The sequence below is a fragment of the Labeo rohita genome, chromosome 25 (assembly GCF_022985175.1).
Source record: "Labeo rohita strain BAU-BD-2019 chromosome 25, IGBB_LRoh.1.0, whole genome shotgun sequence".
Taxonomy (NCBI): Eukaryota; Metazoa; Chordata; class Actinopteri; order Cypriniformes; family Cyprinidae; genus Labeo; species Labeo rohita.
In genome coordinates, this window is record NC_066893.1 from 2,279,526 (window position 1) to 2,293,995 (window position 14,470).

At 33.2% G+C, this 14,470-nt stretch overlaps 1 protein-coding gene across 1 annotated transcript; it reads right to left on the reverse strand.

Annotated features, from left to right (window-relative positions):
* Positions 1-285: 285 nt before the first annotated feature.
* Positions 286-14,188, reverse strand: hprt1l (hypoxanthine phosphoribosyltransferase 1, like). The gene is made up of 9 exons (XM_051098966.1): positions 13,865-14,188; positions 10,457-10,563; positions 9,911-10,094; positions 5,151-5,216; positions 3,162-3,179; positions 2,933-3,015; positions 2,702-2,748; positions 985-1,061; positions 286-822 (listed from the first exon to the last, which is right to left on the reverse strand). Exons 1-9 carry the CDS (start codon positions 13,880-13,882, stop codon positions 775-777), a joined length of 648 nt encoding a protein of 215 aa, XP_050954923.1. The 5' UTR covers positions 13,883-14,188; the 3' UTR covers positions 286-774.
* Between the last annotated feature and the right edge of the window lie 282 nt (positions 14,189-14,470).

Sequence of the window (14,470 nt, forward strand, 5' to 3'; positions counted from 1 at the left end):
ACATTTTGCAGATTCTGCAAGGTGTATGTAAACTTTTGACCTCAACTGTATATATTAAAACTCAGAAACACATGACATTTAGCTCATATTTGAGATATTTTTTGCCCCATGATGGTAATAACAATCTTTGTTTCAATATATTTTAATATGAAAATCAAAATAATTTTCCAATTTTCAAAGCTTTGGTTGCAGTAACAAGTATTACTTACACAATCATACAATTCAACTTATTGCACTGAATGTTTTCACATTTATATGCACAGAAAACAACCAGGACAAAAATGATAACATTGTCAGTGTAATTTTATTGTGTTAATCAAAAACCTCCATTTCAATACCAAAGCCTTCATGACGTTCAGCGTGTGGATATAATCTGGAGTCAATATCTAGAGAATATATAATAAATAACAATAACTATCTAGCTCTAAATCCAAACTTGTGTTAGCCAAATGGACTTGCGTGAACATAAAATCAACATAAAACCAATTAGTCTAAGGCTTCAGTTCAAACAATCAAAAAAAGCGGCAACTCTGCCCATAATCTTCACCAGTAATGACAATTAAAATTAGATTACTATTCTTAACGCAAGACATTTTCACTCTCATTCATCCTTCACCGCAACACTATAAGTGTGATCTTTTATCTTTGGGAATCCATGTTTCATGAGTTCATTATTCGGATGGCATGTAGAAAAATAATTTTACAAGAACAAAAAAAAATAATAATAATTCACAGTGATCTTTGTCTTCATGCATCCAGCACTTTGGTGTCATATCATACTTTATATTTCTCTTTCGCTCTGTCACTTAATATACAGATATGCTGAAAGATAGAAAGAAAACAGGAAGGTGTACCATCAGACAAACAAATAATATACACACATAATAAACTATACTATATAACTTGCACTCAGTATACACCAAGTCATGCATTGCACACAATTAAATAAGAACAGAACAGAACAGAACAGGACGAAACACTTACACTCAAATCCCTGAAATATTCATTGTAGTCTAAAGCATATCCCACTAGGAACTTGTCAGGAACTTCAAATCCAATATCTAAAAAAAGAATACAAGACATTTAAAAATACACAAAGAGGAGAGAGAAAAAACAATTATATTTGTGCAATTTTTATTAGAATTAAGCACATTCCAAAAAAAATAAAAGTGCATAAAAATAATTATATAATATTAATAAAATCATTTAATTGATATTCTTGGGCAATTCTTTTCTGTCAGCATGAACTAATTCAGTTGAATCCCATGCAAGAAATTCAACTAATGTTACCCCAAAATTTTAATTAAAAAAAAAAAAAAAAGAAAAAGAAAATTATGTTTTGCATAAAGAAAGCACAAATTCTTTGCATAATTTTAATGCTAATTAAGACACATTCCAAAAAACATAATTAAAGAAAAAAACTTCTATAATATACTATCAAATAATAAAATATATAATTGTAATAATATTTTATGACAATTAAGCACATTCCAAAAATATTTAAAAAATAAAATTAATCATACAAGTAATTACATCTATTATAAATTATTATACTATAATTATAAATTAATTATAGATAATTTAAAATATAAGGGAACATCTCCAATCAGTTTTACCACATGAATCATATTATCTTCTTTTAATGTAACTAATTATAATATAATATTATTCAATATTATTATACAAATATATATACAAATATATATATATATAGAGAGAGAGAGAGAGAGAGAGAGAGAGATTTTAAATATTTTATTGATTTTTAATTATGTTATGATGTGATCTTTCATTATGTTCAAATGCAGATTCTTCTCATTTTAACATTTTAATGGTGAATTCAATTTATATTTTGCTATAATAAAATGCTTATATGCAGGGGACCTATTAAATCTACCTTTAAAAAAAATAATAATAAAAGTGATAATATCATAGCACTCTTTATTTATTTTTTAATTTATTTTTTTAGTTATTTAAATGAAATAATAAAACATTAAAGTGTGGTAATACTATTATATTTTTAAATAAAAAAGGAGTAGTAAATAAAAATAGATTTTTTTTTATAGCAAACTTAAAAATGAAATTATTATATAACTTTTTTGTATGATTTTATTTTATTTTTTTCAAACCTAAAATTAGCAAGCTTTTATTTTGCCAGGTTGCCATTAAGTATATACACTACTGGGTTCAGCGCTTCCGATTAAAAAGCATTTAGTGAAGAGTGACAGTGAATGAAATGTCACATTTTCTTATTTTGGTCACTCATGCGGACCACTTATGTGCACCCCTGCTTATATGACTGGTTGCATGATTATTTGCATGCGAACCGAGTTTGTGGTCCATTACAGAGGCCATTAGTGGTCCGCCCTCACTAGTGCGTCACTGCTAAAGAGCTAGATGATTCTCCATCGTCTTGATAACTGACTCTAAGCACTTCAGCGCTCTGCTTCAGAGTGAAAGTCAAGAGCTAAAGAGAGGAACATTTGTGCTTGGAGGAGAGATGGATGGATGGATATAAAGAGCTTATCAGCTTTCTGTCTAAAAGCATTACATAACTACTCTGAACACGGACAGATGAGCGTGTCTGAATAATACATCCAACTACATCAGCCCATGGTGTTTGATTTCTCTAAGTGACAGATTAAGCACAAAATGTTCATAATATCCAATAAAATCCAGTGATGAGAAACACGAAGGAACTCACAGTCTGGACGGTATCCTGAGCTCCTGGGCGTCCTTTTCACTAGTAAACTGAAATTACATGATACTGAATTAAAGATGAGATATTCAACTAAACAACAGTCTTATTTTAAACACTAACAAAAGGCCATTCAACCATACATGTTCACAGAAATATCTCTAAATGTAAGGTGTACTTATTACACAGCTGATGTTTAAAGGATGACTATTCTTCTAAGAGATGTTTATGCTTTACCTGACAACCTTCACCATTTTAGGATGACAATCGTTTAATAGTTTGAGCAATGTTTCCATGGTTTTTCCCGTCTCTACAATGTCCTTAAGTACAAAAAGAGAATTCATTTGCTTATAACATCTGTATTTTCATTCCACAGTACAACAACATACATTTCACACATGATGATGTCAGCATAAATTCAATATAAAATTTAATTAAATATATTACATCAAAAATGCAACCTCACCTCAACTATGAGCACATTCTGTAAGGAAAGAGAGGAGACAAATTAACAACCTGACCAGAACAAGAAAGAAAAGAAAGAAAGAAAGAAAGAAAGACGAATAGAAAGAAAAAGACAGAAAGAAAGAAAGAAAGAAAGAAAAGAAAGAAAGAAAAGAAAAACAAAGAGAGAGAGAAATAAAGACAGAAAGAAAAAGAGAGAAAAAGAAAAAAAAGACAGAAAGAAAGAAAGAAAGAAAAGAAAAACAAAGAGAGAGAGAAATAAAGACAGAAAGAAAAAGAGAGAAAAAGAAAAAAAGACAGAAAGAAAGAAAGAAATAGAAAGAAAAGAAAAAGAGGGAGAAAGAAAGAAAGAAAAAAAGAAAGAGGGAGAAAGAAAGAGAAAAAAGAAAAAGAAATACAGAAATAGAAAGAAAAGACAGACAGAAAGAAAAAGAAAAACAAAGAGAAAGACAGAAATAGAAATAAAAAGAGAGAAAAGAAAGAAAGAAAGAGAAAAAAGACAGACAGAAAGAAAAAGGAAAACAAAGAGAAAGACAGAAATAGAAATAAAAAGAGAGAAAAGAAAAAGAAAGAGAGAGAAAGAAAGAAAGAAAGAGAAAAAAGACAGACAGAAAGAAAAAGGAAAGAAAAAAACAGAGAGAGAGAGAGAGAGAAAGAAAAAGACAGAAAGAAAGACAGAAATAGAAAGAAAAAAGACAAAGAAAGAAAGAAAAGAAAGAGCGAGAGAGAAAGAAAGAGAGACAGAAAGAAAGAAAAGCAAAACAAAGAGAGAGAAAGAGAAAAAGACAGAAATAGAAAGAGACAGAAAGAAAGAAAAGAAATGGAAAAAGAAAGAAAAATGAAAAAGAAAGAAAGGCAGAGAGGAAGAGAAAAAAAATGAAAAAGAAAGACAGAGAGAAAAAGACAGAGAAAAAGAATGAAAGAAAAAAGACAGAAAGAAAAGAAAAAGACAGAAAAAAAGAAAGAAAAAAGGAAAGACAGAAAGAGAAAGAAAAGGGAAAAAAGACAGAAAAAGAAAGAAACAGAGAAAGAAAGACAGACAGAAAGAAAAAGAACAAAAAAGAAAGATAGAGAGAAAAAGAAAGACAAAAAGATAAAGAACAAAAAAGAGAGAGAGAGAAAGAAAGAAAAAGAAAAAGAGAATTTAACAAAACTTTAATACAAGTAAAAAAATTCACAGTACAATTAAAAACATTTCATTTCATTTTACATGAAAACAAAAACAAATCACATAAATGTAAAAACCACGTCAGCTTCGACCAAACAACACAAAGCATTGTTACAACTCCAAATACTTTCAAAGATATTAAGATCATCCAAATTCTTATAATAATTAAAATCAGTCAATATCCTTGCTTATACCATATTGGAAAATAAAACAACTACATTCTAAGAGAGAAAAAGAAAAAAAGAAAGACAAAGAAAAAGAACGAAAAAAAGAAAGGGAGAGAAAGAAAAAGAAAGAAAGAAAGAAAGAGAAGAAACTTTGGGGTCAGCTTAATTTAAAAATTAATAAATAAATAAAACTACTTTTATTCAGCAAGGACTCATTAAATTGATCAAAAAAGACTTAATTAAATGCTGTTTTTTAGTTTCTATTCATTAGAGTATCATGATGATCAAAAGTTCCTTGAGCAGCAAATCAGCATATTAGAATGATTTCTGAAGGATCATGTGACACTGAAGACTGGAGTAATGATGCTGAAAATTCAGCTTTGTATCGCAAAAATAAGTTACATTTTACTATATATTCACAAACAAAACAGTTCATTTAAATTGTAACAATATTTCACAATATTACTGTTTTTACTGTATTTTTGACCAATAAATGCAGCTTTTTTGATCTTAAGAGGCTTCATTCAAAAATATTAAATTAAAAAAAAAAAAAAGAAAGAAAGAAAGAAAACCTTACAGACCCCTAACTCTACCTGAGTAGAGTAAAAATAGAAAACAATAAAAAAGCGCATACAAAGTTCAAATGTAAACTCACTTTGCCAGCGAGGGCAGATAATTCATCTCCGCCGATAACCTTCACACAGTTTGTAGACTGATCATTCTGAGGAGAAATCAGAGCAGAAAAAAATGTATCAGTTCTTAACTTAATTGTCCACTGAAGTGCTTTGAAACTGTGTGTTGACGTAATTTAAGGCCAGTTCACACTGCACAGACAAACACCAACAAACACCAACAAACTAGTCTGGGTCAGTGTGTTACCCCTGTCGGTGTCTGCTGGTACTGGTTGGAGTTTGTTTTCACCCGAATGAACATGCTTAATCGTGTTTGTTGGGCCCGAGCCCTGCTCCTGTCTGACAACTTATCAGAACAGAGTCTTTTGTTTATCACACAGCTGCTGTTGCAGCCATTACAATGGTTTTTTAATGGCAAAGTGGCTAGATTTCTTTTATTAAGTTAAATTAGAAATACATTTGGAACATTTTGTGTTTGTTAAATTCAAGCTTTTGTTTTTTTAAAGTAACGACTAAGCGGACAGCGGCAATGAGTTGATCATATGTTTGATCAGTTTAGCTTTCTCAAATCAACACGACTTGCCTAAAATGAAATCTATAGACACAAAACACGATGCATTTCACAATATTAAAGGAGAGGTCCACTTTTAGAACAACAATTTACAGATAATGTACTCACCCCCTGGTCATCCAAGATGTTCATGTCTTTTTTCTTCCAAAATGCAGTTTAAATGTGGCTTCAAACGATCCCAAATGCAGTTGTGAATGATCCCAGCCGAGGAAGAAGGGTCTTATCTAGCGAAACGATTGGTTATTTTCCTAAAAATTATACAATTTAAATTCTCTTTAATCTCAAACACTCGTCTTGTCTTGCTTTGCCTAACTTTTGTGTATTCTGGCTCAAGACAGTTGGGGTATGTCGAAAAACTCCAATTGTATTTTCTCCCTCAATTTCAAAAATCATTTCAAAATCATCCTACATTGCTGCAGAAGTACAGACCCAGTCTTTGCAAAGTGAACATGCAAAGAAGATCAAACACCCTTAACAAAAAAGATAAAACAGCGACATAGGGCGATTTTGAAGTTGAGGGAGAACATGAGATGGGAGCAAACGGGAACGGGAACAAAACAGAGTTCAGGGAGAGTAAGACAAGACGAGCGTTTGACATTAAAAAGAATATAAATTGTATTATTTTTATGAAAATAACTGATCGTTTGGCTAGATAAGACCCTTCTTTCTTGGCTGGGATCGTTTACAACCACATTTGGGATCATTTGAAGCCGCATTTAAACTGCATTTTGGAAGTTCAAAGTCGGGGCACCATATCAGTCCATTATATGGAGAAAAATGCTGAAATGTTTTCCTTAAAAAACATAATTTATTTACTACTGAAGAAAGAAAGACATGAACATCTTGGATGACAAGGGGGTGAGTACATTACATGTGAATCTTTGTTCTGGAAGTGGAGCTCTCCTTTAATTTAAACAAATTAAATTGAATCAGGAAGACAGGACAGGACATACCAAGTAGTCCCACCCCCTTTTTTAAAATAGCCAGTAGCGTTTTGTTTATATCACAGATCGGGCTAGAGCCATTGAGCTCAGTAAAGCCACATTTGACAGTGTATGGCAACGTATCTCATCTCGCTATAAAATATACCAATAGACTGTGTAGAATTCAAATAGGTCCTACATGTTTTATGGTCTCCCTGCTGAAAAAAAACAGCTAAAAGGGGCCTAGGCTGGTTGGCTGGTCTTACCTGGTTTAAAGGGGTCATTGGATGCCCATTTTCCACAAGTTGATATGATTCTTTAGGGTCTTAATAAAAATTAATGTTAATGAGCTCTGCTTGCCCCGCCCCTCTCTTTTCTATATGGAGTGATGGGTGTGTTTACATTAGCCGCATTTAACGCGTTTACCCACTAAACTTGCTAACTAGTACGTTATTAGGAAAGGCGATCGCAAAGATTCATAAAAAACCCTTATAGTCACTTCTGCTGTAAGTGAAGCTGGATCATGAATGAACATAGATGCATTTATGTAGATCGCGAGGCGCATTCCCTTCACAAACAAATGTAATCCACTGCATCTTCAGTGGCTCAGATGTCAGGAGTAAATGACGACCACTATGTTCATTATTACATCCAGCAACACAACACCTCAATCGCTCAATCAGAGATATTCTTGTCTAACTTACATCCCTGCTCCAGCATTGAAACAATGGAGGGCGGACTGTTACAGCTGATTTAAGGCGGGTCTGAGGTAAGATGCTCATTTCAATCAACTATCATGGGAGCGGCCTCTGTGGGTGTGACGGCTCATTGACAGGCATCTGAGAACGGCTCGATTTGAAAAAGGGGATATTATTTTTACAGAATAATTAAAAACCACTGCATGGATTTTTATCATTACAGGGTAGATTTGTACATACACTGACAACACACATTAATGTTCAAACAACATGTAAAAGTGAACTTAGCATCCAATGACTCCTTTAGGCTTTAGTAGCTGGTTTTAGTTGGTCTCCCAACCTGGCTAGGCTGGTTTTAGCTGATTGTTCCAGCTGGTCTCCCACCCTGGCCAGCCAAGGTAGTGGTCAAAACCCCTCCAAAACCAGCCTGGATGACCAGCTAAAACCAGCCAACCAGCCTAGGCTGGTTTTAGCTGTTTTTTTTTTTCAGCAGGGCTGCGCTGACTCACACATATGATCCGCTCTGTGCTATCGTGTCTCTGGACTGGAGCAGACTGTGTGTGCGTTGCAAAGGTTTGCATTACACACTGCGAGACCACACTTCTTTTGCCCCAATGGAAAGCATATTTGCACTGTCTGAATCGTTCCCTATCACCTATATAGGGCACCTTGTGCCATTTTATCAACAGCATCTGTGGCAGAATTATTTTGAAATTATTTTGATTTGTCTGTGAGAACATTACTGTGTAAATGTCCAGCTTGTATTTCTGTTAAAGCACATATGAATTCTTTGGTACAAAACTGTTATCAGATCCATGAAGTAATTAAACGATAAACACTGATTAATTATTTTAAATGCTACTAAGAATTAATTAATTAATTTACATGCAGTATGAAAAATGGATATTAATTTTATGCCATTGCATTAGGCCTATTAGTTGACATGAAATGTAAAATTGTAAATGCTGCATATTATTTTGCACGTTCCCTTTTTTATTATTTTTTTTAACCTCATAATTTAAAATCCAAATACATCTTATGATCAGTCTATTCTTGAGGGAAGTACTTCCATAATTTTTGTTTTCTTGTTCAGTAATACATTTCACTTAGATGTACATCACAATGTGGAAAAAAGATCAGTCACTGTGGCCTTTCATTGCGACTTCAAAGATTAACTTTAAATGAAGCCAAGATAGTCAAAACGTTTTTTGTCTACAGCAGAGGTCGAAAGTTTACATCCCCCTTTCAGAATCATTAAAAAGGTTAATTTGTTTTACCAAAATAAGAAGGATCATGCAAAATGCATGTTATTGTTCATTCAGTACTGACCTGAATAAGGTATTTCACATAAAAGATGTTTACATATAGTCCACAAGAGAAAATAATAGTTAAAGACCCTGTTCAAAAGTTTACATACGCTTGATTCTTAATACTGTGTTGTTCCTGAATGAGCCACAGCTGTGTTTTTTTGTTTAGTGATAGTTACAGAAGGTTCAAACACTCACTGATGCTTCAGAAGGGAAAAACATGCATTAAGAGCCGGGGGGTGAAAACTTTTGGAATTTGAAGATCAGGGTAAATTTAACTTATTTTGTCTTCTGGGAAACATGTAAGGATCTTCTGTAGCTTCTGAAGGTCAGTAGTAAATGGAAAAAAAAAAAGATATTTAGGCAAAATAAGAAAAATGTACACATCTTCATTCTGTTCAAAAGTTTTCACTTAATGCATTGTGTTTCCTTCTGGAGCATCAGTGAGTGTTTGAACCTTCTGTAAAAGTTGCCTATGAGTCCCTCAGTTGTCTTCAGTGTGAAAAGATGGATCTCAAAATCATACAGTCATTCCTGGAAAGGGTTCAAATACACAAAAATGCTGAAAAACCAAAGAATTTGTGGGACCTGAGGGATTTTTCTGAAGAACAGCAGCAGTTCAACTGTTCAGGACAAACAAGAGACTCATGAACAACTATCACTAAACAAACAAAAACAAAAACACAGCTGTGGATCATTCAGGTAAGAAGGCATTAAGAATCAAGCAAATGTAAACTTCTAAACTGGGTCATTTTTATAAATTAAGCTACTATTTTCTCTTGTGGACTATATGTAAACGTCTTATTTAGGTCAGTACTAAATAAACAATAACATGCTTTTTGTATGATCCCTCTTATTTGGGTAAAATATTTAGCATTTTTAATGATTCTGAAAAGAGGGTGTAAATTTTTGACCTCAGCTGTAAACACTGAAAACTGTTGATCACTGAATGAGTTATAAATTATTTATTTATTAGTTTTCAAAAATAAAAGTTATTTTTAATAACATTCTTTTTTTTTCTAAATATTTGAAACAGAATTGAAGAGTTTGGCAGGAGGAGGAAAAAACTCATACAGGCTTAATATTAAAAGCGGCATTTTCAGGTGAGTTGTATTTACCCCTGTCATTCCTGTAGGGAACATGTCAATGGCACAAGCTACTAATAAAATGCTCCAGACCACTAGATCTGAAATGATTGATTGTTCAGTGTTAAATATGAATGTATAAGGCTCAGTGGATGAAACGAATGAATGCGGTGAGGAGAGCGGTAAAGCTGGCACTCACCGAGTAGCTCTTTAGCCTAATGAAATCCACAGTCAGTGGCACAGACTTATCGCTGTTTTGATTCAGCGTCTTGATGTAATCCATCAGGTCCGCGAAGAACTTATACCCTCCTTTCAGGACGCAAAGGGCCACGATATGATGCCCGCCCATGTCCCGAACGATATCTCTGGCCAACCTTTCGGTCCTGCCGAGAAAATCAAAATTGAAAGGCATTAATGGTTTCACTGAAACTGGCTGAAGCTATGCCAAAAATGTCAGTCAAGAGATTCTTGGGGAAATTTGTTAAACAAATAAATGGGAAAGCCGAATTCAAATCACATGGCCCTCGTATTGCACTAACATCATTAACTAAATCTACAGGGGGAACACAGGGCTCTTTTACTATCGAGGGCATTTCACGGCCACGGCAATAACACGACTGTAACGCCTCACAAATGAGCACTTCCCAACCTCACCGCAACAACCACGTGCAATTCTGTATTAAGGACAGAAAAGCAATATCACTGTGCATTACAGATTAAAGTCGTGCTCATCAGTTAAACGTACCTGTCCTTAATGAGGCCATTGGGTATTATGACACTGTCCAAATCCTCCTCGTAGTGTTTCGGCACACAGAAAAGACTCAGTTCGTGCCCTTTGCTGTCATCAGCTATCTACAAGAACAAAAATCTATTAGGACACATCTTTAAAGAAACACTGAGATTTTTCAGGGACCATTCTGTTTATTGCATCTACTCTGCTAATACACTGTAAAAATTATTCTTCAAAGTCATAAACAAAACTTCAAGTAAAAATATTATTCAAGTATGTTTTACCAAAAGTCAGAAGTCTTTCTACTTCAAACTTTCGCATTTAATTAAATGCGTTAAATGTGTTTTAAAATAAATCATACTTTTATTTATTTATTTATTTGAATGTTTATAGACAGTTTCTGTGAGCATTGAATTAGGAGTATGAGTGTTACTGTATGTAGCCAAAAAAATAAATAAATAAAATAAAAAAAATGATAATTAAAGGGACAGTTCACCAAATATATATATAAGGTCACATTTAGCATTATTTCACAGGCTAAACTCATTTAAAATGTCAAAAAAAGTCATCATTTACTTTAGTGCTGTCGAACGATTAATTGCGATTAATCGCATCCAAAATAAACATTTTTGTTTACATAATGTGTGTATACTGTGTATATTTTGTATATATAAATACACACAGTATATTTTTTAAATATTTGTGTGTATTTACATGTATATATTTATATTTATATAATTAATATTATAATATAAAAAATTAAAATACACATAAATTAATATACATATATTTTTTTTTAATATATAAACATTTTTTCTTAAATATATACATGCATGTGTGTGTATTTATATATAATAAACATACACAATACACACACATTATGTAAACAAAAACTTATTTTGGATACGATTGATCATTTGACAGCACTAATTTACTTACTGTTAGTAAGAATATGAATATTCAATCTACTTAGTCCCATGTAGCAAACTTTTTTCACGACAAAAAGTTAAGATGCAGACAGATTTAAGGTTATTTCACTAATTTTTGCTGGTGCAATCTGGTCATTAAAGTAATAGTCGACACAATAAAAATATTTTTAAAATGTCACGTCATAATATGTATATTAATATGTAAGTTTTTCATCAAAATATGAATGGTGATATACTCAATCACTTATACTCACAGTTTTTTTGCAAAAGAGTTAAGTCACATTTCCCGTTGTACAGCGAATTTTTGTAGGTGAAATCCAGTCATTAAAGTTGATGTAAAAAGATTATAAAAAAAAAACAATAAAAAGTCATTATTTACTTATCGTTAAGTAAGAATATGAATATTCAATCTACTCACTCCCATGTAACAAACCATTTTAGTGACAAAAATTTAAGCTGCGGACACTTTTAATGTTATGCTGTGAATTTTTGCCGGTGCAATCCAGTCATTAAAGTAATAGTTGACACAATAAATATTTTAAAAATGTTGCATGTCATAATATGCAGGTTTTTAACCAAAATATGAATATTGATGTACTCAATCACTTGTTATACTCACTTTTTTTTTTTTTTGCAACACAGACATTAGATGCTGTCACATTTGCTGTTGTTCTGCAAATTTTTCGCAGACGAAATTCAGTTATTAAAGTTGACGCACAGCAATTATTTAAAAACAAAGTCATCATTTACTTACTGTTAAGTAAGAAGATGAATATTCGATTTACTCACTCCCATGTCGCAAAAATGTTTTAGCAACAAAAAGTTAAGGTCTGGGCACATTTAATGTTATGCTGCGAATCTTGAAGTCATTGAAGTCATTAGTCACTGAAATAGTTGACACAATAAATATTTCAAAAATGTTGCATGTCATAATATGTAGGTTTTTCATCAAAATATAAATATTGATATACTCAATTACTTGTTATACTCACAATTTTTTACAACAGAGTTAAGGCACAGTCACATCTGCCGTTTGGCAAAATTTTTGGAGGCGAAATTCAGTCATAATAAGATGAATATTCAATCTGCTCAGCTCTATGTCGCAAACATTTTTACCAACAAAAAGTTAAGGTACAGACACGTGATGTTAATGTTATGCTGTAATTTTTTGCAGTAATAGTTGACACAAAAATATTTTAAAAAAAAGAGTCACGTCATAATATGTAGGTTTTTCATACAAATATGAATGTTCTTATACTCAATCACTTGTTATACTCACGTTTTTTTGTTTTTTTGCAACAAAAAGTTAAGATGCAGTCACATTTTCCATTGTTCCACGAATTTTTGCAAGTGAAATTCAGTTATTAAAGTTGGTGCAAAAAGGATTATTAAAAAAAAACAAAAAACAAAAAAAAACGAGTCTAACAAGTGATTGAGTACATCAGTATTCATATTTTGATGAAAAACCTACATATTATGACGTGACATTTGTTATATATGTGTGTGTGTGTGTGTGTATATGCATATATATGTATATATATATATATATATATACACAAACATACATATATAACAAATGTCACGTCATAATATGTAGGTTTTTCATCAAAATATGAATACTGATGTACTCAATCACTTGTTAGACTCTTTTTTTTTTTTTTTTGTTTTTTTGCGACAAAGAGTTAAGATGCAGTCACATTTGCTGTTATTTGGCAAATCTAAGAAATTCAGTCACTTTAGGAGTACACAAGATCATGAATTTCGCATGAGGAGTAATATTTCCTTGCATAGATTTTGCATTGGGTGCATTTAATTAGTTTAAATATGACTATTATGTGAACAGTGCTACACTATTGATAATAGATTATGCAGCATTTTTACCCGCGACATTTCACTAATATCCACACAAAGCGGTTTTAGAGAACTGAAATTGCCTTCACGTGATTATTGGACATTCCCAGGCTTAATTATGATTTGAGAGGGTGTGCAGTTTCCAAGTTAATGTGCAATTGAATTAATAAAGCAAGTGAAGACAGTATTGCAATATAGCGCTGTCTTTGGAGCTTGACAGCTGTGGTCAGCATTTGTTTTCATTGTATGAAAGACAGCAGAACTTCCTCTTTTGTGTTGAGTCGAGTGAATGATGACAGGTTTCTTTTAAAATATTATTTTGGAGTCAAATGTTAGTTTAAACGCTGATCTGACCAATGGCGTCGCCTTGGCAACACACCCGCTTGTGCGTTCAAACCGGTTTAGAACGCGATCAATTACAGCTTTCGCGTTCGCGTTCACAAAACCACTCCATTTCTGTGCATCTTCATGACAAATCAACTCAAACGTGCTCTGAAACATAAACCCTGATTAGTTATATAAATAATTTAGGAGTTTCTGGACACGTAGTGCCCAACCACACCTCACGAACCTGAAACGTCTCCATCTGACACGCGTCTCGTTAAATAAAGCAACAGCGACAAGCGGCGCAGGTGTCTCTTACCTCCAGATATGCGGCCATTCTGCTGTGTTTGTCCTTCAGGCTGGTGTTGGTGGACTCATGCCGGCGTCTGTCTGCTGCAGGAGGAGAGCGGCTCGGGTCTGTTCGCGTCCGGGGAAAGCGCTTCTGCTTTGCATGTCAACGCGACGCTTCCTAAACCCTGACGTCACAATCCTTTTTACCCAATAATCTGATTGACCCGCAGCAACCTGTGCTTTAACGCCAGAGAAATAGAGTCAGCGCATTTCGGTCCCGGCACTGAATGGGTTAGTGGGTCTGATGCGCTCATCATCCGCGCGTCCGCCTGACGGCTTGATGATAACGCTGTGATGACGTCACACCGGGCGTATCAAAACGCAGCAGGGTGTGGACTGACTGACAGGACTCTGACGAATATTATTGTTTTCTTAAAAATGGAAACTTACCAGAATACATTAACCAACCTCTTCTCTTTTTATATATATATCTGTCATTGATATGAAATACACACACAGTGTAGATTACTTACAAACTACAGTCCGTTACTGATTCCAAATTACATGGCACAATGCAGTTAGTAACGTAATCCGCTACATTACACATTTTAGGTAATATGATCAGAAAAGTCCA